At 40.9% G+C, this 26,826-nt stretch overlaps 2 protein-coding genes across 2 annotated transcripts in view; both read right to left on the reverse strand.

Annotated features, from left to right (window-relative positions):
• LOC121921591 (TBC1 domain family member 15-like) overlaps window positions 1-26,826 on the reverse strand; it is a 722,109-nt gene that overhangs the window by 471,160 nt on the left and 224,123 nt on the right. The gene's annotated exons all lie outside the window — the stretch shown is intronic.
• Window positions 17,822-26,826, reverse strand: part of COPZ1 (COPI coat complex subunit zeta 1) — a 22,803-nt gene continuing 13,798 nt past the window's right edge. Inside the window, exons 3-9 of the mRNA XM_042449900.1 lie at window positions 25,659-25,740; window positions 24,241-24,332; window positions 23,532-23,587; window positions 22,084-22,161; window positions 21,529-21,580; window positions 20,462-20,500; window positions 17,822-19,720 (exon numbers count right to left, since the gene is read on the reverse strand). Coding sequence (XP_042305834.1) covers window positions 19,673-19,720; window positions 20,462-20,500; window positions 21,529-21,580; window positions 22,084-22,161; window positions 23,532-23,587; window positions 24,241-24,332; window positions 25,659-25,740 — 447 coding nt within the window. The 3' untranslated portion in view covers window positions 17,822-19,672. The remainder of the gene's footprint in view (window positions 19,721-20,461; window positions 20,501-21,528; window positions 21,581-22,083; window positions 22,162-23,531; window positions 23,588-24,240; window positions 24,333-25,658; window positions 25,741-26,826) is intronic.

Raw genomic sequence — 26,826 nt, forward strand, 5'->3', positions numbered from 1 at the left:
AGGTCCTCCAACATAATTCTGTGATGAACTTCTGGCAGATGTTGACCGCAGAGGTGTCCTGGAGAACCTGGAGATTCCCAGAGAAGTGTAAAAAGAATAGTTTTTTTTTTATTTGTGGGTTTCCCACATTCACAGAGGTTCTAATCTTCCCCCAATCCTAGTGAATATAATGGAGGGGCTATGTAGTTGCTTTTTGGACCATTCCCAGTCAGTATAGCCACTGATTGATTAGGAAACATAATTAAAGACACTGCTTTTGCAAACTCTGGAATGGAAGAAAGTTATAAATTGATTCTCACTGCAAGTGTGGCTCAGCAACTACCTGACATGCAGAGATTCACCTGATACAGCCCCCCCCACACACACACACACATTGTCTCTTAGTTTCTGGAGAAGGCTTCACTAAGGCAAGCCACATTTTGTTTGCCACATATTCAACCAATAATTTTATGGCACCTTAATGATTATACAGAGAGCCAGTGTGGCATAGTGGTTTGAGTGTTGGACTAATTGGCTCTACAGACAGGCAGCATGTAGCCACCCCTTTGAGCCCCCAGATCAGTTCTGCAGCAGCCGCATGCAGCAGCACCTATCCGCTCCCTGTAGGGAGCAAAAAGAAGCTGCTCTAGGCAGCTTCCTGGAAGGGGCGCCATAGGCATGTGACATGATGGTGACCCTCCATCTTCCATTTAGGTGCTGCACATGATGTGCATCATCATGGTGCATGCTGTGTATACGGGCACGCACCAAGATGGTGCCCAAGTGGGTGGTGAGGGCTCGGAACGTCCAGACACTCAGCCCCCACCATGCCTACAGGAGTCTGTACAGCCCCTTCAACTCTGGAGAACAGGGTCTAATTCCTGGCTCAGCCATGAAACCCACTGAGTGGCCTTGGGCAAGTCACGCTCTCAGCCTCCTCAGGGTAAGGCAATGTCAAACCTCCTTTGAGCAAATCTTGTCAACAAAAAGCTATGGTAGGTTCACCTTAGGGTAGCCATGTGTTGGAAATGACTTGAAGGCACACACCAACAACAGCGATTATACATTTGCTAATATTTAAGGTCCCCATGTGTTGAGCCTCTGTTTACAGCCATGGATGAGGATTAAGGGGTTAACCCAAGCCTTCCCAGAAAAGGTGAAATTTGAGAAGGGTCTGAAGAAGGAGGGGATGCAGCTGCTAGCAAAGCCCACCGCCTCTGTCAGAAAAAAAAATAAATTCTTTAGAAGTCTGTTAACTGCTGGAATCTCATCTCACATGTAGTGACTGCAGTTTGTAATGGCATAATATGAAGAGCTAGATGAGAAAGCAGGAGAGAGGAAATGAGGTTATTTTAGAGAGGAGCTTCAGGGAAGAGAGAGATGGCTTCATCTCTGAGTTGGAAGAAGGAACAAATTGCCACAAATCTCTGAGTCAGGTTTTCAAGGAATGCTTCAGCAGATCCACAGTCCCCCTCTCAGGGGATCCCTAAAGGCAACTGCTATTCAGGGTGGAGTGTGGTGGTTAATGGGAGCTTTTTCAGTTAGTTAAGTGGCCCTTTTTTGCCCAAAAGGCCCTATTAAAAACATGACTGGCTGGCCAGCCAGGTGGAAAAAGGGGATTTACTGAAAAACTATTTGGTGGGGGAAGGCCAGAGTCACAGATTTACAACAAGGATCTTTCCTTCTGTTTTTTTTTTCCTTCCTGAGTCTCACTGTTCTTGAACAAAGAGGGAGGACCAAGGAATAGGGAAAGTTTTACCAGGGTGAAGAAGAAGGATTTTCAGATTGAAGGATATCCCAACAGCCTTGTGGTTTAGAGTTGTTTTGGTTTGTTGTTGTGTTATAGGTCAAGGAGGGACCAGTTTTTACGAAAGCAGGTGGAAGCCCCGCTGTCCACATGGCCAGCTCCAAAGGCAAGCTGAACACCCACAAACTATTATTATTATTATTATTATTATTATTATTATTATTATTATAGTTTATTTATATAGCACTGTAAATTTTATACAGCGCTTTACAGCAAAGGCATGGCATCTGGGTGGATGTGGCAGGTAATTGCAGGCTCCAGTGGGGTGTTTGTGCAATGGTGCGTATGCATGGTGGGGAGGTGACAAAAAAATTACCCAGTGCCATGCGGTCTGCCTGTTAAGCCCACCTTGGGAGCGGGCTGTGCAAATTGCAGGTTTCAATCCACTTTTGGAAAAAGCAGGGTCAAGGCACTTTTTCCTGCATATCTGCTTCTCACAATACAGCGTCAGTATGCATTGCTCAATCTTTTTTTTCCCACATCCCCACCATGCATGTGCACTATCACACAAACACACCACTGGCGACCTTCAGTTATCTCCATCTTCCCACCCAAATGCCATCTCCCGTGACCAGCCACAAAAGTTGCACCTCCTATACACCACCCTTACAGTGCATTGGTGCATGGGTGCACCCAGTGAAATACTGGTAGAGCATTATTATTATTATTATTATTATTATTATTATTATTATTAACATTTATTTATAGAGCGCTGTAAAGTTGGCACAGGGCTTTACATGGTAAGGGACAAATAAAAAGGGGGGGAGCACACTCATGGAGTCTTCCCATACATGCCCCCTTTCCTCCCCCCCCTTTAATTTTGTTTTAATAATAATAATAATAATAATAATAATAATAATAATAATATCCTGCTTCTCTGTGCAACACATAGAGGTGGGATATTATTTTGTTTTATTTTTTTTTATTTCATTTTTATTATTTATATTTCATTTATTTTTCATTTTTATTTAATTTCCCTTTTTATTTTATATACAGTATATTTTATATATATATATATATATTATTTATTTATTTTTTATTTATTTTTATTCATATTTTATCTTGAATGTTATTATTTTATTGTTTCTTTTATTTTTATTATTTATTTTATTTTTATTTTAGATTTTATATTGTTTGTTATTTTATTTACTATTTTTATCTTTTATTTTATATATTTATTTATTATTTTAATTTTTAATTTTAGTTTTTATTTCATATTTTGTTTTATTGCTATTTTGTTTGATTTTGTGTTATTATTTATCATTTACAGTATTATATTTCATTTCATATTATTGTATTTTCATATTTTGTTATTTTTATTTATTTTATATTTTATTTCATTTTTACTATTTTATTCTTTATTTTATTTTTGTTTTAATTATTTATTTTTATTTATTATGTTTTATATCATTTTAATTTATTTTAATCATTATGCGTTTTTATTTTATTTAAGATTTTTATTTTATTTATTTATTTTTATTTTCTTTTTTCTTATTGAAAAAAATTAAAATTATACAATAGATTGTATAATATATGAAATGTACATTCAAAAATTTATTTCCCCCATCCCCCGTTTCCTATTCCACTTATCCGTTATCATATTTTCTAATACCTAATCATTAAACCAGCTCTTCTTGTTTTTTCCTCTCTTTCTACCTCTTTTTTTTCTTTCTCTTATCTCACTATCCTTTATGCTATTTTATTCTTTCAAAGATTGTGTAATAATCTTAAATGTTTTCTATACCTATCTCTCCTTTTATTAAACCACATTCCAATGATATATATCACATATCTTTTTACTTTCTTTCCTTTTCTTTCTTTTCGTTGGAACCATCCATTATCTTAACAACTGGTAAAGGTCCTTATTTCCTTACAGTCTTAATATTTAAATAACTATAATAACTATCTCTAATTAACCATCCTCTTTCCATCGTTTATTACAATATTTAATAAAGGGTTCCCATCCTAAATCTTCTTCTTTTGTTTCTTCCCCTCTCATTAATTTTGTCAAATTGTCCATTTCTATAACGTCCAGGGTTTTAATTAGCCATTTGTCAATTTCTGGAGCTTTATTTTCTTTCCATTTTTTGGCTATTACTATCCTTGCAGTAGTAACGAGGTACAGTATATATTTAAGATATTTCCTTGCATTTATCTCTTCCACCATATTTAACAGGCAGCTCTATTTTGATTTGCAAGATTTCTTGAATAATTTTATGTACTTCAATCCAATATTTTTTTATTTTTTTATTTCTTATTTTCTAAACACCATACTCTGATGCCGCTCCCAAGCTGGTGCAAATGGGCAGTCTGTTTCACCCCTTCTTTGGGGTAAAACAGGCAAAATGAAGTGACTTTCATGCTCCGGTCCTTTGGGCCAGAACAAAAAGCATTTCACATAATCCAACTCCTGCTGGCTCCTGCGTGCACACCGCCTTGAGAGTGGTCCGTGTGGTCAGCGGGGCTCAGACCCACTTCTGCCTGCAGTGGGCTCAGGCCACTGTTTCCCACCTGTCTGCTCCAGCCCTATGTCCTGCAACCCCTGTAGTTGGAAGCTGTTGTGTAATTTGGAGACAGCTTCATAATTGGGTCCAGGAGGAATCCAGGGATTCTTTCCCTTCCTATGGTCAAAAGCAGTCTCCAGCTTCGGGAGTGGAGTGCATGAGGAATGCCAGGATTCTTCCTCCTCTTAACTCTCAAAGCAGAAGGTTGTTGTTAGAATGGGAAAGACCTGTTGTCTCCCATTCACACGAGAGTCTCCAGTTGCTGGAGTGGGGAGCAGGAGGAATCCAGAGATTCATTGTTTTAAATGTGCGGAAGAGTGGACCCAATAACAACAAATACACATGATGGGGGCTAGGATTGTCAACCAAAACAGACAGCCCTAATGGGGCGGCTTGGAGCTGCCCCATTTTAGGCTGGATTGGGGCCGTGGCAAATGCACACGGCGGCCCCAATCCAGCCAGCTTTCGCCCCCAAATACCAGCAAAGGTAAAACATTTCCCCCCTTAAATTGGGACTGGATTGGCATGTTTTACTTCAACACCACCTATTCAGTGTCCTTCATCTAACAAAGGTACCTGTGGCTTCACAAATGATGGGGACATACTGGATTGCAAAGAAAGTATCTTTTTGTGTTGCAAATGGATGTTAAATTTCCTGGAGAATCTCCCAGTTGCCACATGGCCAGAAAGAGGAGATGCCAGCCTGCAAGAAAGACCCCTCCATACCACCTGAACTAACAACAGAAACAGCAAAATGCAGACCTATGACTAATATCTTTTTAAAAAATTCTTCAGTATGGTTTTTACCACCTTGCTAATAAGAAGCTAGTGAAGCTTTGAAAACTTGCAACATGTATATGTGCATTTTGGTTGGCCAATACAGATATCACTGTTTGGTGGATTTTTTTGATATGACTGGATTTACCTTACATGTGTTAATCATTTCAATGCAAACATGTTTTTGTTTGTACTTGTCTACTGTTCTCCTAGAAAAACCTGTTACAGGTTTGCTTTAGGGTTGCCATAAGTCTGAAATGACTTGAAGGCAGCAAACAACTGTTTGTTAATGGCCACTGTTAAGGTAATTATATCTAAAGCTTTTGCATTTCAATATCTAAAGCTTTTGCATTTCTTATCCCACCAAACATAGTCATGCACCCACCTACTAAGCAAAAAAGTACCCCATAGTAGCCTGCCAGTTGAGGCAACATTTAATGAATCTGATGAAGCTGGGTGTAGTGACCAGATGTCATAATCCCAAAGGAGGAGAAGGCACCAAAATGTAGGATATCACGAATTATAAAAGTAATTTCATGCTTCTTGGTCATGCTCAAAATGGAGGACATTTTGACATTCCTCCTGGACAGACTCCTAGAGTCCTTGTGCCACTTTAAAGTTTAACAAATTAGATTGGGCAAAATCTTTAACAATCCTGGGCAGAAGGTTGAAATATAGGACACTTTCTGGAAAAGGAGGACATCCGACCACCCTGGTTGTAGTCCACTTATTTTGCCCAATCCAATTTGTTAAACTTTGAGGTGCCACAAGGACTCCAGGATTCCAATCCAGGCTGGGTCATAAAACTCCACTGTGTGACCTTGAGCAAACCACACTCTCTCAGCTTCAGAAGATGACAACGGCAAACCCATTCGAGAAACTTGCCAAGAAAACCTGCTCTGTTCTGGTGCCACAACAAGCTAAACTTCCCAGAATTCCACAACACTGAGGCATGGCAATTAAAGTGGTGTCAACCCAGATTATATCTGCGGTGTGGATGCAGCCCTACAGGTGCCAGGAATAAAATCCTGAATTCCTTGAATGCAATGTGAAGTCGAAGGCTTTCATGGCCGGCATCCATAGTTTTTGTGGGTTTTTTTGGGCTGTTTGGTGGCCATGTTCTAGAATGCAGTATGAACTCTACCACGGCACTATGGTCCTTCTTCTCCTTGGTCAAACACTGCTGATCAAGTCGTCTTCCTTGACCCAATGATAGAATTCCTTCCAAACTGCTAAAGAGTTCAAACAAATGGAGCTAAACATTGCAGGAGAAATTTACACCTCAGTCCCAGACACTCACACACAAATATCAGAAGTCCCCGACACCGCCTTCCGTAGCTCCTTTTTTGTTTGTTTGTTTGTTTGTCTTTTTCCAACAGTGGGCCTCAGACACTCTGATGGCTCAGTGGAACAAACCTGTCTAGACTTGAGGGAGTCCGTCATCAGCTAAAATAATACTCTCTCTCTTAACAGGGCTGACAATAAATAACTTTGCCAAAGTGAGAGGATGCCAGATATGCCATAAAGAGGGGGAAACATGAGCTTCTTTGGAAGCAGTGAGACAGGGAAAATACACACAAATGCACACAAATATATAAAATATGGCTACATTGCAAGCCATTGGCAGGAGCTGAGGATGGAGTTGTTTGTTGCTGTACGGACTAGCACAACATTCTGCCTTTTAAAGACCAGCTAAAAGTAAACAGAGAAAGGAACTCTCCTGGAGTTGGTCAGCCTCTATTTGGACTGTCGTTTCAGAATCAAGATGGGGGCTTACATTCTTGTTGTTGTTGTTTGCCATTCATGCACAGGGTGCTTTACAAACAGGATAAAACATTTATAACCATTTCAATATAAAATACCATGCAAAAAAATTCACACACACAAATGCAAAATGCAGACAGAATAAGACAACACAACAGATAATTAAAAATATAAAACATTAACTGAAATACCAAAAATTTTAGAATACTTCTTTGTATGAAAGGAGGGTAGTACACACTAGGATTAGAGCCAGCATGGTGTAGTGGTTTCAGTGCTGGACTAGGACCCTGGAGACCAGGGTTCAAATCCCCACTTTATCATAAAAACCCACTGGGTGATGTAAAGTCAAAGGCTTTCATGGCCGGCATCCATAGTTTTTTGTGGGTTTTTCAGGCTATGTGGCCATGTTCTAGCAGAGTTTCTTTCTGACGTTTCGCCAGCATCTGTGGCTGGCATGCCAGCCAGCTGATGAAACGTCAGAAAGAAACTCTGCTAGAACATGGCCACATAGCCTGAAAAACCCACCAAAAAACCACTGGGTGATCTTGGGTAAGTCACATACTCTCAGCCTCAGGGGAAGGCAATAACACACTCCATTTGAACAAATCTTTCCAAGGAAATCCCATGATAGGTTATCCTTAGGGCCACCATAAGACAAAAACAACTTGAAGGCAGACAACAACATCAACAACAAAGGCTCCAAGATGACAGGATTTACTTTGTGTAAAGCATGAGTTCTTAAACTGTGGTCCATACATAACTAGCAGATTCACAAATGGTATACAGTGGGACCATGAATACGGGGGGAGGGGGAGAGGGGGTTCTCCCCTTCTTCTTTGGTTTGTTTGTTTGTTTTCTTCCTGTTACTTTGCAAAATGTTTTTAAGTACATATTCCTGGAGTGGAGGTCCACAACTTTCATCAAATTTTCAAGGACATCTGTGACCCAAGGAAGGCTTAAGAATGTTTTTAGAAGAACTGCAAGTTCTACTAATGGGAACTTCATGCAAAAGACAGGTACTTGGCTAACCCCAACCCTGAAGAACTCTGTCTTATATATTGTCAGTCTCTTGCAGCAAAATAACAACAATAAAAAAAGCTTCTGGCAAATTAAAGACTAATAGATTTTATTTGGATTAAGCTGCAGTTGGATATGATATCTTCACTTCATAAAATGTTGTCACTCAGCCAGGTCACCCTCTTGTATGTATTTCAGCCTGATCTTGACAGCAATCTGACATTGAAAGACTCAATGTTCAAAAACAATTGGGGGGGGGGGGCATTTACACATCCTAGAACACTCAGTTCTATCTCCAGAAGGTTGGTTGTGAACCAAAGAACTTCAAAGGCAGATTCTAATGTGAAACAGCCAAACAAGAATGAAAGAATACATTCACCTCTATCCCTGGGACTTGAACAGAGACAAAAGCTTTTTATCATATTTCTGCTACTAGAATAAAAATAGCAACAACTGTGACTGTTTCACTAAAAACAGCATTCATAGTAGCTAATAGACAAAAACAAATCAAATAATAAAATCCATTCAAATCATCACAGTGATTTCAGGGATGGGATATCTGGACAGATTCACAGCAAGACAGATACATAGTTATGGTCCCAAACTATTCAGGGATTTAAAGATTAGACTAAAAAACTATGAACTGGGCCTGGAAAAAAAGATCAGCAGTCATTGGCAACCCACCTTTGTCTGTTGGAGGTTTATGAACAGTTAGCAGTTAACCTGCTAATAAGGTATGTGTTAATCACCTCATCAGGGCAAGAATGCTTGTGGTAGCACCCATAGTGAGTACTGTACTTACTTAGATGGCCAACAAATACCAGGCTATATTTAAGAGGAAGGATCTGGCAAAACTACCTCTGGAGATTTCTTGCCTAAGAAAGCCCCATAAGATACATGGGGCCACCATAAATTGTCAAGCAACTTGAAAGCACACACACACATATTGTAAAATAATGAATTTTGCTCTTTGCATTTCTGTTCCTCTATGGAATAATCTGCCAACCGACTCAACGTGCCACATTTTTTTTCCTTTGGTGTTGTGTGCCTTCAAATCCTTCTGACTTATGGTCACCCTAAATCAGGGGGCTTGCCTTTGCCTTCCTTTGAGGCTGAGAGAGTGGCACTGGCCCAAGGTCACCCAGTGGGCTTCCAGAGTCTCAGTCCAAGGCTCAGAGCCAATATGGCACAGCGGTCTAAGCGTTGGACTACAACTCTGGAGACTAGAGTTCAAACCCCAGCTCAGCCATGGAAACCCAGTGGGTGTCCTTGGTCAAGTCACATATTCTTGGCCTCAGGGGAAGGCAATGGCAAACCTCTTCTGAACAAAACTTGCCAAGAAAACCCCCATGATATGGTCACTGGAGGGTCTCCATAAGTGGGAAATGACTTGAAGGCACACAACAATCCAGGACTCAACCCAGGACACCAGGCTGGCTCTAGAAATCCATGGCCACCATTTTGTATCCTAACTGGTGGAAGGTGAGGAATAGTCCACTCCATTGCATGTCACCCCTCACTCTCCCTGGGATGAGTTTTGTCGTTGTGTACCTTCAAGTCGTTTCCAACTTAAGGGCTGTGTTCTCACTGCCTAAATAATTTGGGCTGACAGCACTTTAACTGCCATGGCTCCATGCTATGGAATTCTGGGAATTGCAGTATCTTTATTCTGGGAAGTGTATATGTTTATTAAGCTTTTAACTGTCTCTATCTGAGAGCTCTGCTGCCACAACAAACTACAGTCCTGGGAATTCTGTACCATGGAGCCGCTGCCGTTAAAGTGGTGTCAAACTGGATTATTCCTTCAGTGAGGATGCAGCATAGTTGAAGCTATCATGGGATTTTCTTGGCAAGTTCCTTCAGAGGGGGTTTGCCATTGCCATCCTCTGAGGCTGAGAGAGTGTGACTGGGATGAGTAGGGAGTTTGAGAGAAACTCCAGCCTTGACCTTTAGCTGGACCTTTGTTCCCTCAGGGCTTTGCAAAGTGAAACTGATGGAGAGAGATGGGAAGTGAGGGAAGCCATTCTCTTCTTGAATGAGAGGGCCATCGAGGTTGATGGGGCACTCAATGGGGATCCATTTGCAGGTTTGGGAGTAAGGAAGAGCCCACGAGGCAACGCTGCAACTTTCTGTCCTTCCTTCCTTCCTTCCTTCCTTCTTTCATTCATTCATTCATTCTTTGCATTGGAAGAAAAGGCCCGGAGAGAATTGTTGCTCTGCTTCTCAGGTTTCGGTTTCAAACATTCCAGCCGCCGAGGTAAGTGAATCCTTTTCATCGCTGAAGATCTGGACTAAACTCACTTTGGTCCAAAACACACTGCAGGAATAATAACAATCCAGTTCGAGACCGCTTTAAGTGCTCTAGCTCAGTGCTAGCGAACCCTGTTGTGGCACCAGAGCTCTCCGACAGAGCAGGATCAATATCTCCCCAAACTAAATTTCCCAGGATTCCCTACCATTGAGCTAGGGCAGTTAAAGAAGTCTCGAAGTGGATTATTTCTGCAGTGTGTTTGGGAGCCAAATCTTAAACCATGACTATTCAGGGGGAGAGCCAAGGTGGAGTCGTAGTTTGTTCTGGAGAGCAAGGTTCGACTCCCTGCACGGCCAGGAAAACCCACTGGGCGAGTCACACTCTCTCAGCCTCCCCAGAGGAAGGCAATGGCAAACCTCCTCTGAGGAAATCTTGCCAAGAAAACCCCGTGATAGGGTCACTTTAGGGGCGTCATAAATCAGAAGCCACTTGAAGGCACACAGTTACAATAACCAAGTTGTGTTGGCCACGTAAATGTTGCCTTTCTGTCCCCTGCTCTTTCCTCTGCTTCTGTGACTCAAAAGGATATTAAGGATAACTTGATTGCTGTGTGCCTTCCTTCAGGTCATTTCTGACTCATGGCCGCCCTATTGTGGGGTTTTCTGGGCAGGTTCCTCAGAGGGAGTTTGCCATGGCCATCCTCTGAGGCTGAGAGAGTGTGACTTCTTGCCCAAGGTCTCCCAGTGAGTTTTTATGCTCAAGTGAAGAATTGAACCCTGGTCTCCAGAGTCACAGGTCTAAAAAACACACACTGCAGAAATATTCCAGTTTGAGATTGTTTTAACTGCCCTGGCTCAGTGCTAGCGAATTCTAGGAACTGTAGTTTTGGGAGACACTTGGCCTTCTCTGTTAAGAGAGCTTTGGTGCCACAATAAACTACAATTCCCAGGATTCCCCACCTCTGAGCCAGGGCAGTTAAAGCGGTCTCAACTGGATTATTTCTGCAGTATGTTTTGGACCACAGACTGCATCCGCACTGCAGACATAGGCCAGTTTGACACCACTTTGACTGCCCTGGCTTTTTTTGCTATGGAATTCTGGGAAGTTAGTTTGTTGCACTTAGGTGAGTAGGTTCAGAGTGTACTGGGGCTTCATCTGCACTGCAGAAATAATCCAGTTTGACACCATTTTAACTGCCATGGCTCAGTCCAGTGGAGTTCTGGGAATTGGAGTTTGTTGTGGCACCAGAGCTCCTTGATAGGGAAAGTTAAATGCTTAATAAAAATTCATTTCCCAGAATTCCATGGCTAGGGCATGGAAACCCCCACCGGGTGACCTTTGGCAAGCCACACTTTCTCAGCTTCAGCAAATGGCAATGGCAAACCTCCTTTGAACAAATCATGCCAAGAAAACCTCATAATAGGTTTGCCTTAGGGTCACCATAAGTCAGAAATGACTTGAAGGCACACAACTACAACAACAGCAAAACAATACTGTACTGTGGAATTCTGAGATTTGTGAGGTATTTAGCCTTCTGTTGGAGCACTCAGGTGCCACAAAAAACTACACATCCCAGGATTCCATAGCATGGAGCCATGACAGTTAAAGTGAGGTCAAACTGCATTTATTTTACACTGCAGATGCAGCCCCAGATGTGTGTGAAAGTACCAGTGATGGTCAGTCCCAATGCACCTGCCTCAAATGGTTTCCTCTGAAGGAAGAAAAGATGGAGTAAGGCAGAGCAAAACAATGTTGGTATGCTAGGGAGGCAGTGGGGATTCAAAACCATTGCTGCCTTCCAAGTGTTATTCGACTGCAGCTCCCATCATTCCTCACAGCCGAGTATATGGTCGTTAGGGTAGCTGGGACTTGCAGCCCAAAATCTTGCCAAGAAAACCCCCATGTTGAGGTTATTATACTTTGGCCCCATCATGAGAAGACACGACTCATTAGAAATGCTTGGAAAGCTAGAGGGCAGCAGAAAGAGAGAAAAACCACAGGCCAGATGGCTAGACTCAATCAGGGAGGTCATAGGTCTGAATTTGGAGGACCTAAGCAGAGCAATGAAGGACAGGAGGTCTTGTAGATGCCTCATCCATAGGATCACAGTGCATCAGGGTCCACTGGAGAGCTGTTAACAATAGTTTGGATTGATGTGAATTGTAGTCTAATAAATGTAAAGCAGGTACCAGATTGGGGAATACTGCCATGAAACTGCAGATGTCCAGTATGTTATATTGTGATCACTTCTCAAATTTAGATGTGTTCGTTTCATAGGTTCAAAACACACAGCAGAAATAATCCCAGTTTGAGACCGCTTTAAATGCCCTGAGTCAGTGCTAGGGAACTATAGTTTTGGGAAACATTTAGCCTTCTCTGTTAAGAGAGCTCTGGTGTCACAATAAACTGCAATTCCTAGGATTCCGTAGCACTGAGCCAGACCCAGTCTTGGAAGCTCTTGCCTTTAATTTCAGATCCATTGAGGCTCCTGTTGGTTACCAGTTTGTCAAGGACAGATTATTTGCATGTGTTCAGATTGTTTTTATTTCATGCCTTAAAATGATACTTTTTGAACTACACTTAGAAGTTGTAGTAAATTGCAAGAAGGGAAAGAAATCCACAAGGGAGGATGGCTAGGGATTCTGAGTGTTATAGTCTAAAATAATTGTTCTGGAATTTGTCGTCTCAGTTTCCAGATAAAATGCTGGCCAATAAAAACCCTAATGTTAAAAGCTGCAAAACAAGCTTTTGGTTCTCCCCCCCCCCCCCCATGTCCTTTGCAGCTTCAGATCTGTCATGCAGCAGGAACCACGGCGGGAGAGGTGGAACCATGAGGAGACAATGGTCTTCCTCACCCTTTTTGGGGAACTGGATATACAGAAGCAATTGAAAGCCTCCCACCGGAACCAAGCCATCTATGAAAAGCTTTCTGGCAGAATGTGCGAACTCGGGTTCATTCGTACTGCATCTCAGCTGCGTACCAAAGCCAAAGATTTAAAAAGGCAGTACAGGGAGATTAAGAAGCACAATGGCCAGATCAGTGAGGATGACTCCTTCTGGCAGTACTACACATTCCTGGATGACATTTGCCAAGGTGATGACAATATGGAACCAGAGGCCACTGTCTCGCCCACCTCCGCCACTAAGAAGAGTAAAAGGCATACTGAGGCACCAAAAAGTTTACCACAACCTACCGAACAGCCGCTTCCTGACAAAAGCCAGAAACCTGGGCTACCTTATTGTAGCCCTAGAACCTCACAGAGACTTTCAGATGGTTCCCTTGGCACATCTGCCTCAGGGGCTTCTGTCAACACATCTCCACGTAAGTGTGGACTTCCTCTCTTGAATCTTTTCTTTAACCTTTGTCCAGGAGTGACTCTGGGGCTTCCCACTGGAGTTGTTTGCTCTCCCAGGCTGCCCTTTTTTGGAGTGCTGAATTTGTCTATTAAATGGGTTGCAGAGCCACTCTTTGCTTTTTAACAGCAAATCAGAAGTGGGCTTCAAACCACTTGTGGTTTTTGTTTGCTTTGGTTTTTAGCAATACAGGCCGAGTCTCCCTTATCTGAAATGCTTGGGCCCAGAAGTGTTTTGGATTCTGGAAAGTCTGTATTTGTATATACATACATAATTATGGAGATGGGGCCCATGTCTTAATACAAAATTCATTTATGTTTCACATGCATCTTATTCATATAGCATAAAGTTAATTTTGTGCATGAAACAACCACCAGAAAGCAAAGGTGTCATTATCTCAGCCAACCATGAAAAAAAGTTGTAGATTTTGGAATATTTTGGAATTATGGATAAAAAAATATTCATCCTGTACCAGAAAACTAGCTCCTGAACTGACCAAAGCTGCCCATTGTTCCTGTAGTCTTTCTCTACTGTGAATCCTTTGATTCAGAGATGGGAGATCTTGTGGCCTCCTTGTGTGTTTGGGGGCAAGAATTAATTAAAAACACTGATGATCACACTAATAGATCAAACCAGTTAATTTCTTCAATCTATCTCTTTTGCTTAACATCCAGCCTCTGAAAAATTGTAGAGCTTACTATGCTATTTTTGTTTGTTCAAGCAAGGCAAACTGTAGACTTTTAAAAGGCTGGTTGTCTGATTCCTGGTTGTCGGGGTTTTTTTTTAAAGTTTCAATTTACAATGCATTTCTTTGTTCTTTCAACCAGTACTTTTACTGAATTCCTATTATACCATTGGTTGCATAAATGGAACTACAGTGACACCTGATGAGAGAAAACAAGCATTACATAGCGAGGGGGATGAGGGAATTACCAGAATTCTATCTAGAATTAAAACTCATTTGAAAGGCTAACTAAAAAGAACTTGCAAATTTGTCTGAGCATACATGGAATATGTTCTTCTTTATTTCTACAGTTAGAAAACGGCAACACCCTGCAGTCAATGCAAGACTTCACCTTGCCAAGATAAGAGCCAGAAAGAGTCGTTCAGTGAGAGAGTTTTCGAAAACATTCTTGCAGTATAGTAAAAACATGGAAAATTTCCAGAAGTCCTTTCAAAGCTACATGGGTTTTGAGAATCAAAAGAAAGAGAAAATCCAAAGCGAGGCCTCCAGAACCAGGAAGGAAATCAGATCAGCTGCCAGTCAGATGCGAGAAGCGATTCTTGTCCAGGCAGAAGCCATTAGCAAAGTTGCAGATGCAATAAACAGGTACAATGATCTTCTTGAATGCTTCGTCTCAGAACCGGATTTACAGAGAGGGGGGAAAGAAGTCTTTCAAGATGATGAAGGTGCATCCAAACAAGAGAGAAACTCCTTGTCCCATAGATCAGTTAGGAGGGACTCATTTTCAGGAAGTAGCCATAGTTCCTCTAGTGAAAATTCATTTGATGGAATTATGGGATAATGAAAGAGCCAAAATAGGGTGGTTCTCTCCAGTCCCAACCCTGCTCCCTATTTCTTTCAGGGTCTCTGTATATTTAGAATTCAGTACATACACAGAATTTGTGTTAGGGCACAGGATCTTACTAATGAAATACTGTTAAAATGTTATGTCTCAAAATGATGCACACATTGTCAAGTGTTCGGTGGTTCTAAAATGTTCCAGAGATTTCCTACTTTCTTGTATCATCCCTTCCCTTTTTTTACCTTTCAACAGTCCAAATCAATGTTTGACCAGAGAATATTTTGAGTCTATTTTAGTGACTTGGACAATATCTACTGTAGCTAGAAGCCTTATGGCTATTTCAGCTGTGTTTTTAACGTTTATTCTTGTAAATGCAAAATTTTGTTTATATTAAAATTTGTTTGCTCTTATATGAAGACAGAAAAGTTGTATCTCTAAGCGGGATGAAACTGGACTCACAGATCTATGGTTTCCTTTTCCATGGATTCAACCATCCAGTTTTTATAAATTCCAAAAAGCAAACCTTGATTTTGCCATTTTATATAAGTGACACCATTTTATTACACCACTATTTAACTAGATTTGAACATCCATGGCATTTGGTTTCCATGTTGTGTGCTTGTGTGTCCAGGAATTAAAATCCAGCAGATATCAAGGGCTTGTTGTATAGCTAATAATGATTTAAAATTTTATAGGTCATTCTGATTCTTGACTTCATTCAATCTTTGATCTATATTTGATCTCCAATTATTTACATCTATTTGCATTTGTTGGCTGATACAAGATAGTATTTGGTAAATGATATGCAGGAACATTATTAACCATACCTGATCAAAAGACATTCAATGGTATTTTGAAATTTTAGATAGTCTCAAATAGGATAGATCTAATGAATCAATGAGACTTCTGTTAATTCAGTAGTTGTAAGTTCCATTGATCCAATGGCTCTGCTCAACTTGGTAACACTTTTGATTTAGCCCGGGGTGGCAATCATGTTGCTCTCCATATGTTGAATTATTACGACTCCAAGCAGCCCTAGCCAGCACAACCAGTAATCAAGAATGGTGGGAGCTAGAATCCAACAACATACTCATGGCTGCATAATTCCCACCTGGTAACAGCAATCTTTCTTAGACAGCAATAATGTCATCCAGCTACATGTAAGAAAAGAGAAGCCACTAAATAGGCATTAAAATGTAAAGTGGGGGTCTGTCATTAAGTGCTTTTTCAAAGCCAGTATCTGCAAAGAATTTGTATTATTAGAAACAAAAGAAGGAAAATTAATTCGGACTTTGCTTTGTTTTTTTTTGGGGGGGGGGGTGAAGGGCAGCCAATAACATATACAGTCACCCCTACTAACTCGTGGATCTGAGATCTGGGACCTTGAATATCCACGGAGGGGCGACCTGAGTGACTTCCAATGGCATGTACACCTGAGGGCGTGCCCCATTCAAGCCTATTAGGCTTCAATATGAGTCTCCATTTTCAGGGGGGAGGTCCGGAACAGATCCCCCACGAAAACGGAGGGCCAACTGTAATTTAATTTTTTGCTCTGATCTAGGGAAATATGGAAGCAGCATCTATAGATCAGGGGTGAGCAAAGTGCAGCCCTGGGACAAATGTAACATCCAAGGAGTCAAAATCCCCTCCCCCCCATGCTGCCTAGGGGTTTGGAGGATCCTTTTCACTACAACTTTGGCCCAAGAGAGGCCTTTAAAAAACCAGGAAGAATATAATAATGGCATAAGCTTTTGTACACAGAAGGTAACCCTCAGTTGACACATAAACATAGACCAGCCTTCTACAACCTGGTAAATATTGTTAGTTGGGGAATAGACCAACACCTCTGAAAGACAGAGACAGAAATGTGTGGAAGATCATGTTCTTTCAAAGTATATGCAGAAAAACTATAAAGAACCAAAGTGGTTATTACCTTCCAAGCAGGGAAAGGACTCTCTATTGTGAGCTAGCAGATTACTACTAAAGAGCCTGAGAAGGTCATACCTATATACAGTGACATCAGCTTTGGCAGCTTCATATAATACCCTTTGAAAATATTAATTTGTTTTTAAGATGTTAAGCAATTGGGTTCTGAGTGTCACCTTTCAATATGAGCCTTGTTCATCCACTGTAGCAAAAAGAACAGAAGGTCTTGCAGCACATTAAATACTGTTCAGTATTATTTGGCATACAGTCCCATATACTTTAAAAAATACCTCACTGGCCTCAAAGAGATGAAGAGAAATGAATATTTTCCCACTGGGAAAATGAGCTCCAAAAATTTTGTTGCCTCTAAGTCAGGCAGATTCCAATTGGTAAGACAAAAATTCATCAAGAAGTTCAAATCTATCTTAAAAAAAAAACACACACACACATTGTTACAGAAGTACACTATTTGTACTACTTGCATTTCACTTCCCACTGCTTCAGTCGCCCATGTACACACTCAAACATATCTACAATAATCTGTCTGCTGAGGCAACACTCCACACATATGATGGAGTGGGCTACAGGTCTTGAAAACCTATGCCAAATCAAATTTGTTACATGCTGCAAGAATTTTGCTTGTTCTTTTGCAACAAACATCTTATTCACCTGGAAATTGACAGTGACTCAAGATGGCAGGCTTGCAAGTGGGGGGAAAAACAGCACAAAAATATCATTTTCTCTTCTTTTCCGGTTTGGCAACTGGAGGATTAGAGAAGGCCCAGGGAGCATTAGTGCTGACTGACTTGCAGAACATAGAGGGCTTCTGCGGCAGAGAAATGCCAACTTCATTATTTTTCAATAATTGTCCATTCTCCATTTTGGCAACACAAATTTTAAACCAGGCGAAGATCTGTTAAACTGTTCAGTTTGCCTTGTATCATTTATTTTTCAAACTACTGTTCTGCATAATGTATAGTACAAGCCTACACATATCTAGTCAACAGTAAATTCTAGACATTTCACTAGAGCTTACTTCCAGGTAATTCAGTAAAGGGTCACAACCTAATTTTTGTTTTGCTAGTCATGCAGAATGGCAAAGACCTCTATGTGACCCCAAGGACTGGAAGGGACATCTGGGCACTTCTCTGCTTACAGCAGGTACTTCAAACATATCTCATAACCCCAGAGCTAGATTGGGGGTGGGCTGAGTCAGCTCTCCAGATGTTGCTGAACTGCAATGCCCAGTATCATTTGCCATTGGCTGTGCTGACCAGAGATGATGGTTGCATTCCAGCAAATCCTGGAAGATTCAATTTTTGCCAACACTTAAGACAAAAAGATAATCAGAATTCTTAAGGAGATGAATTATACAACCAATTGCACACTTTTGAAAATGTTCCTACAGAACTGAGGTGGGCAAGTGTCCTTAAATATTTCTTTACCTGCAACTCCCTCAGCTGAAGGCAGCATAGCTGGTAGTGAGGGATTATGTGAGCTGCAGCCCAAAAACCCAGAGGGTCACAAGTTGCCCATCCCTGTTACAGGGTCACAGCAAACTGAAAGCCCATCTTAAGGCAGAATTCTGTAAGCCTTGAGTATTTCTCTTACAGTTGCAGAAGATGGTCCAATAAAATGAATAAGATATCACCTCAATTATCTATGAATAAAAAGCAATGTCAAATTGTCCTGTGCAACCATTAGTAAAACTTTAGAACTCCACTAACAGAACCATATTTTGCAAATTACAGGCAATAAAGAGACTTCGTGCATAGGTTTCCAGTTCTGGATGCCTTACTTTTAAAAGGATATAGACAAATGAACAGGTTTAGAATATGGCAACAAAGATAACGAACGGGCACAGATATCAACTACTAGAAGGACTGAGGTAATGGAATGTTTAACCTGAAGATTTTGGGGGAGATAAGATGGAACTCTTCAAAAGCACTGTGATTAAATGGAAGAGGGGAAAGACCTTTCCTCTGCCACCCCAGAAGACAGGCCTGGATATGATTCTTTAAATCATAAAAAGGTCTATTTGGAATGAACACTAGGAGAAACTGCTTTGACAGTAAGTGTTGTTCAAGAATGGGACCAATGGCCAGGGTACTCCTCTTGCTGGATGCCTTCAAGTAGCAGCTGCAGGAATTGGATCAAATGCAATGTATCAAGTAGGTAATTACAATTGGCTGTATAGGGCCCACACCAGCTCTAGGTAAATCTCTGGCACTAAGTCCACATGGAAAGATTGGCCCAGGCTAGGACTGCATGGGGGATGGGTGGATTGGAGACAGGCCCCATATGGCTGTGACTGTAAAGGAGCAGGGGGGCATATATCTGGGTGTCAGTCATACACAAACAGGCTCTCATGTCATCACATGCTGGCCTATGGGCAGAACTGGGAAAAGGCTGAAGAGCCCAAGAGGGAAAAACCTCTATCATACAGTTAAAAGGAAATGCCTTTCTGGATTAAAGGTTGGGAGAAGACAGCCAGATTGGACAGACAATATAAGATATGAAGATGTTTCCCCTACAGGAAGGAGTGTTCCCCTGAAATATGATGTAATTCTGAAAACAGCCTGGCCCTCACTGGCTCCCCCACCCCTATGCGCTAGCACCAACAACTATAGGGACAGTGATGAGACTAAGATCAGGATATGAGATATGTCAAAAATTGTGGTCATGTTATATTTTGGTCAGTGCGAGACAGGGCAGGAAAGGCAGGTGGGGACACAGTAGGTCAATGGGTGGGATCCCACATGACTCCTCATCGCAGTAGCGACCACTTGATTTGTTCCTTTGCTGACTGCAATACCTGCAAATAGAAATTGAAGGGTGAACAGACTGGCAGACAACAGGATTCAGCCCCCAATTCTCCACAAGAATAATCTTCATGCAGTTATACAAAATTCCCAGTAAAAATTATTTAAATCACAGATGGGTCCCCCCCCCAAGTCATGCACATGGAGACTGAAAAGGGAAAAACTAAGGTTGAGCATAATTTGTATTCAAATTCTGGCTTCTGCATAAAACCTCCAGATATTTTAGCTGCTATGTGCTATGCATTGAAACTCTAGCTCTCTGATTATCAGTCATTCAGATGAAGCTTCTTCTGGCCTGTAAACATTTATCAACACCAGGTATCAGAGCTTTTATCTACAGCCAAGACTAAACCAATCTTCCTTAACCTGATGCCCTCCAGACTTTTTGGACTTCCACTCCCAACAGCCCAGTTGCGAATACTAGGTACTGTAGTTCAAAACATTAGCAATCACCATGTTGGGGAAAGCTGGGATCAGGTGGGCTGGTTTATACATGAAAATGAAGTTTCTCATCATACTCCGCTCTGTGTCAAGACTCCAAAAACCAAATGTGCGACACAACTGCAGACATGTTACCTAGGTGATAGCACTGGGTAATTCCCATCTTATCAGTGTCTTGAGATGTCATAACCAGGAAACTTTGTTGATGAGAAGGGTGCAGTTATAGTAGCATTAGCATGCTCTCAATGAGATTTAATGAAAGATAGCCAACAAGATGTAGCCAATAAACATACCTGTGAGACTGTCTGCTCTGTAAGAGGGACGTCCTCTCCCTGAAATGGGGGGGGGGGGGCAGTTAATTCACAAAGGTATATTTGAAAATAGGTATTCTAACTTGTAAAGGAGACACTAATCTTAACTCAGTGTCCCAAAGAGTCCACCAAAGGCCACTTAATTCCAGGACTCATCATAACATGGTACCATCTTCTTTCTCCTCCTCCAACCAACCTCCCTTCCTGTTAAATCAACTGTATATAGCTGCAGCTTGCTTCCTTGTAAAAACAAGATAAGATAAGTGCCAGTAAAGTGACTGTTGGCTGCTCAGCTGCATATGGATCCTCTGAGCTTTCTTTGTGGCTCCTGAGTGCTACCCCATTTTTTAAAAAAACTGACTTTGCAATTCATACTACTGTTTTAAGAAAAAGGAACTAAATTCATTTTTATCATTGGGATTGTCAACAGCATGATCAATTTAGGACACAATTAAAAGTCCTAGATTTTGTTCCTGTTCTGCTTATATATTGGGTTAAAATAAAGCAAAGTGAGGAACTGGATAAAAAGTCTATGATCGTACTGGTAGCTATCAGAAATTATTTTGAGATTAACAAAACATGTATGGATATCCAAAATAAAATCAGAAGAAACAGAAAGAAAATCTGGGACTTTCTGGTCTTTTAAAATCAGTCTAGATACACCCTTGATTTCTTTTAGTTCAATATCAGTAGTCAATGTAAATAGTCAATTTAAGGTTCATTTACATAAAAATATAATTTTAAAAAAATATTCTGGTATAAATAAGCAATTTTAATTGTATATGAGATTCTAATGAATTTACATATGAAGCACAAAATTTTAATTTCAGTTCAATTTTAATGTATTTTAGATAGATATAGCTGGTATGCATTTTCTATTAAACCAATTTAAGCCTCTAACTTACAGCTGTCAAACACCTGGCCAATCAGAAAAGTGACCACCAACCCTTGGGCTATACAACTGCTCCCCCAGCACCTAAAATGGGCTGATTAAGAAAGCTCCTGGACAAGGTATGAGAAGCAGGAGGGCTGAGATGGGAATCACTTACCCGTACAGCAACTCTATGTAACACCTGTTGGGGGTCACTCTCAAGAATCACCCTGGAAGAGATGACAGATGCAGTTACCTTCTGGAATGGGTTATAGTCCATTGCAGAAAGTGCAGATACACAAATGCTACACCCTACCATCAGGAATGCATATTCTGCTCAGATTATTATTATTATTATTATTATTATTACAGTATTATTATTATTATTTACTTATACCCTGCTCTTCAGCCAAAAGGTTATCAGAGCGGCTTACAAATTGTTAATTGGACATTTCCCTGCCCTCAGGCTTACAATCTAAAGAGACAAGACACAAAAGGAGAAGGGAATGGCAGTGGGGAAGGGAAAAGTCCAGCAGTTCTTCTCTCCCTCAGAGGCCTGGACCAGGGCAGATGGACTGGAGGGAGGGCCCTTCTTCTTACACTTACAGTTAAGTTACACTTACACAGGCACCCTCATAGGCACATAAGTGTGTAAGTGTGCATGCACACACCAGACTGTGATTAGATTTGTGAATCTCTGGTCCCTACAGTGTATTGCAATGTGTAGACTCACCCTCCATCCACAATTTCATCCACAGCCAGGAAAAGACCCTCCATGTTTTCCAGGAGCGCTCTCTTCTCCACATTCTTCCTGCAGAAGGGACCACAGAATACTGCTCACTGAGAAGTTGGGGGTCCAAGGTATAATTTAGAATAAATAAATAATCTCAGCACTGACAGCCTGCTATCATACTCAGAGTCCTAAATACAGACATAGTGTTCACCAGGAATGTGCCACATTTCAATGCATTACAGTACTATGTAATTGATCAAGAACCAGCAACTAGTTGATAATCTCACAATGCTCATTTCTGGACTGGATACTAGTGCTTGGAATATGAACCAAGGTGCACTCAGAACATTCACACACCTATCCAAAGGCTTGCCTTAAATGGAGCATGTAAACCCTATGCATGTGTGCTGACACATATACGAATTCCACATCATGGATCAAAAAAAGCCACTGCACTGGAGAACCTAAATAAACTGGGCAAGTATGTATTGATTTGTCTGTTCATTGCCATTAATATACTCCCTACGTGGCTCAAGTGGTTGATCGACTCTGCTGATTGCAAGATCGGCAGGTTGGCAGTTCAAGGTTCGGATGCCACATGATGGGGTGAGCTCCCATTACTAGTCCCAGCTTCTGCCAACCTAGCAGTTTGAAAGCATGCAAATGCAAGTAGATAAATAGGTACCACTTTGAAACCAACTGCTTTGCTTACACTGTGCTGACATACTAAGTCCACAGAGCACATATAGATGCTACACCGCAGCAGATTTCTAAAAAGTTCTGGCTTGTTGTAAACCAGCGACCATGCTGATGACCATTAACTGATACCTTCCACTACAAGCTGGAACTAACCCAGGACCTCTTTTGTCTTTCCATTCACAAATGGCTGTGAACTGACCCTCCACAGAATCATGCCCCCCCCCAAACAGAAACACAAGAAGTGACGTTTGATCCTTTTTGGATGACATCTTACCCAAACTCATATAACTAAGTTGCCCAGCTCATTCTTATGGATTTTTGGGCGGTGGGGGTGGTGAAAACAGTACTTTTTGAATGGATTTGAACACAAGTGCTAAGTGCTAAATTTAATGTATTGGTGGAGGTATCAGAGCACGGGAAGGTTTTTTAAAGATTACAACCTCAATGGCTATGCTAGCAAGGAGATTCTGGGTGTTGTAGTCCAATCAAATATTTTTTTCCAAGCTCTGGAAAAATCCAGTGTGTGTGATGAACCAGGATTTCAGTATTGTATTGTTAATCAACACACCTCTGTCCACTGATAATATTTTGTTCCAATGATTTAGAAACAGTGAATGTGTTCTTGATGCTGTTATCCATTCTAAACATCGATGTCTTTCAGTCATAATGCTTGCTCTTTTACCCTGTTCCCAAATTCCACCCTGGCCAAAGTGAGAGGGCTCAGCCACCACAAGAAATGAGATTCTTACCTCAGCATCTGACTGAGTGAATCAAAGAGGCAGTTGAGCACAGCCATCAGCATCAGCTGCAAAGGAAACAGTTCACATACACACAAATCATAGCTAGATCTGAAGCATTTGGGGTTGTACAGATAGACAGGCTGTAGCATGGCACTGGTTGCTAGACTCACAGAAGGCATGCTATGCTTGGCAATTTTTTGCTCTGTTAAAGTCCTTCCCTAAAGAGGCTCCCCAAAGCTGGCAAGCTTCTTTCAACTCAAGGGCCAAATTCAGGTTCAAAGAAGCTCTTGAGGAATGTATTCTAGTGGTGGACACTGTCAAAGGCAAAAGGGTGAGACAAAAAATGCCAACGTGTTTTGGCTTAAAGGCCTTATTGCCAGTAACTAACCCTTAGAAGAGGCATTCATCCTTTTGCAATGAAAATAAATATGCACAAAAAGCTGGGAAACCAGTCAATAATGCTGTCAAGGTGAGGGGTGTATGACCATGTGATGGAAATCAAGAGGTTCCCTACACCTCTCTGAATGTTTAGGGGGCCATGGAGCTGTGACAACAGCTCTCTCATGCAGGGCAATAGTGGGCACAGTTTTACACACATGCATTGTGTCTCATGAAAAGCTGTTTCTCCTGACACAAAGAATACGAATGAACGGAGCCTTCACATAGAAGGCAAGATGGTTGAAACCACACATCTTTTTGATGAGTTGGAATAACACACCTCGTTTTCATAGGAACTACCAATGACATAGAAATACAGGTCAATGCTGCTCTTGTAAACGACTGTCAGTCCCTCTAGGAGAGCAATTTCACCTGTGTGGAAGGAGGAGAAAGGTGACAAAATAAAACATAACAAAGCTAGAAAAGCAGCACATGACATTCCAAGTGTTGATAATGCATCATTGTCATCTTCTTCTTAAGGCTGTCACTGTTTGCTTTTGATCTTGCAAACAAAAACAAATATTTCAATAGTTTTTCTCACATTGGGCAAGATTACAAGAATTTATGTGTATTTTTCTATGATTTTGTATTTGGGGGCCTTTCATTGTGCAACTTATTTTTTGTGCAAAAATAAATAGCTTTCTCTCGAATTACAGTATTTTCTGTGCAGAACCCAAGGTTTTGTGCAAATAATTTTTCACAAAATAAATCTTGCAGTAATTCACCATTTTCTTGAAGTGGCCTCCCAATTGTTCAAGGGAGCTTAAACCCTGGTCTGCAGAGTCCTAGTCTAACACTCAAACCACTACGCCACACTGGCTTGCTTAAGAGGTGAGTAAATTTCCCCTAAAGATGATGCCTTATATTCAAAATACATTAAGATTAAAAAAAAAAAACATTTCCTAAAACAATCCTTCTTCCAGACATTTGTTCTGACTTCTCATCTTGAGAATATTGGACCAAAGTCAATTCCAGGGAGGTATTTAAAATAAAAAGTTTGCCAATATTGGAAAGCAAGACAGATGACCAATGTGCATCCAACAGCTATAAATCACTACCATGGTGGCAAATATAGAATTATCAAATACTCTTTCCTTTCAAAGTCAGGTTTCTCAGAGAGAAAACAGCATCATGAAAGTCTGCCATACCACACCAATGGATGGCCTATCTAGTCCAATGTCTTGTTTCTACCCAGGGACTAATCAACTGCCTCCAGGAGGTCCTCAAGGCCATCCTTCTTTGATTCCTCAGTCATTAGTATTCAGAGACAGCCTGCTTGGAAGTGGAATACAACCCTCAAGATAGCCTTTTCCTCCATACATTTATCCAAGAGCCTTTTCAAGTCATCCAGCCTGGGAGCCATCACCCCATCTTACAGAAGAAAACACATTTTTAAACGACACATTGTGTGCACAAGTACTTTCTTTTGTTTGGTTTCAGCCTCTTAATTATCTGCTTTGCTGGAAGGAGTCTGCTTACATGAGATAGGAAGAAAAACTTCTGTCTACTTCTCTATCTTTCCAGCTCACCACTAAACACAATTTTATAAATTTCAGTCATGTTTCCCTCCCTTTTCTGGCATTTTAGATGGATACTTCCTTCCAGAGCCTCCCAAAAGAGCCTTCGAAGAAGATCATTTAACCTTCTATATATTATCATCCCAGACACCCCTACATGATGCTCCCCAGTAGAACCTACTATCTGTCCGGTGAGTCTTGTTGAAAATATTCTTCTCAAAGGCCTTTTGCTCCTTGACAGTGGGGTAGGTGTCATCATAATACTGCAGAGGGAAAGTAAAGCTTGTTACACAAGGAATTGCACTATGGAAACCATTTGCCAGGTTCAAATACTACTCAGCTGAGCTTAAGAATCATGTTTATTGACAGAGATCATAAATGTCATAGAAAAGGTTCAAGTTACTTTCTCTCCCATTTACATAAATAGAGAAATGAGGCAGAGACAGAGCCATTCAGGGGAAGGCATGGCCAGAATTCAAACCCTATACACTTCAGTGGACTGCCCTAGTTCAGTTGTGATTTATGGTTAGAGGAACACGTTCGCCCTCCCACTAGATGGTAGGAGCAAAAGTAAGTGTGGCAACACAATGAAGGGAAACAAAAGTTTCTACTGTGAAATTTCTACAGAAGAAATCACTGCAGTGAAATAATCTACAGAAACACAGCTATCAAGGGCTGCATGCAAAAATCAGGTGGCATTTACATCTGCAAGGAAAGAGTATGCATGAATGAATAAATAAAGCCTTCATAAAATGACTGAGTACACTTCCTGGCAGCAATATTAGTGCATGCTACATAACCATCAGTTAGAAAGAGTTACAATATGGTTCTGGTTGCCTCAAAAGGTACAGGTTGACACATTAACATCTTCTTTCTTGCTCTGAAAGCTGAAACCCAGTTGAGTCTCCATAAGGATTCCATCTTTGCCAAACATGAACTTTTTTCGAACGCGGCTGGGAATTATGTAGCCCTTGGGAGCAGGGGTCCTCTGTAATCTTTGTTCTCATGGGCCCCAAATTATTTTTAAAATTGGCAGGGGAAAAAAGTTTGAAATCTACTCTCAAGGCCTATTTTGCCCTCCGCTGTGGGGGAATCATACCCCAAACACAAAAAAGAGCAAGACCACCACCCAAAATGGTGTTTAAGCCACTCTGAATCCCATTTTGGGAGAAAGGTGAGATATAAATCCAATAAATAAACAAACAAACACATAAATAAATCAGAGTTTTAGCATCTTAAAATACCCAATACCACAGTATATATCACTGCATCAACCAGGGGGCTGGAAGAGCCCTATATATAATATATAATATATAATATATAATATATAATATATAATATATAATATA

Source organism: Sceloporus undulatus, chromosome 2 (genome assembly GCF_019175285.1).
Source record: "Sceloporus undulatus isolate JIND9_A2432 ecotype Alabama chromosome 2, SceUnd_v1.1, whole genome shotgun sequence".
NCBI classification, from domain to species: domain Eukaryota; kingdom Metazoa; phylum Chordata; class Lepidosauria; order Squamata; family Phrynosomatidae; genus Sceloporus; species Sceloporus undulatus.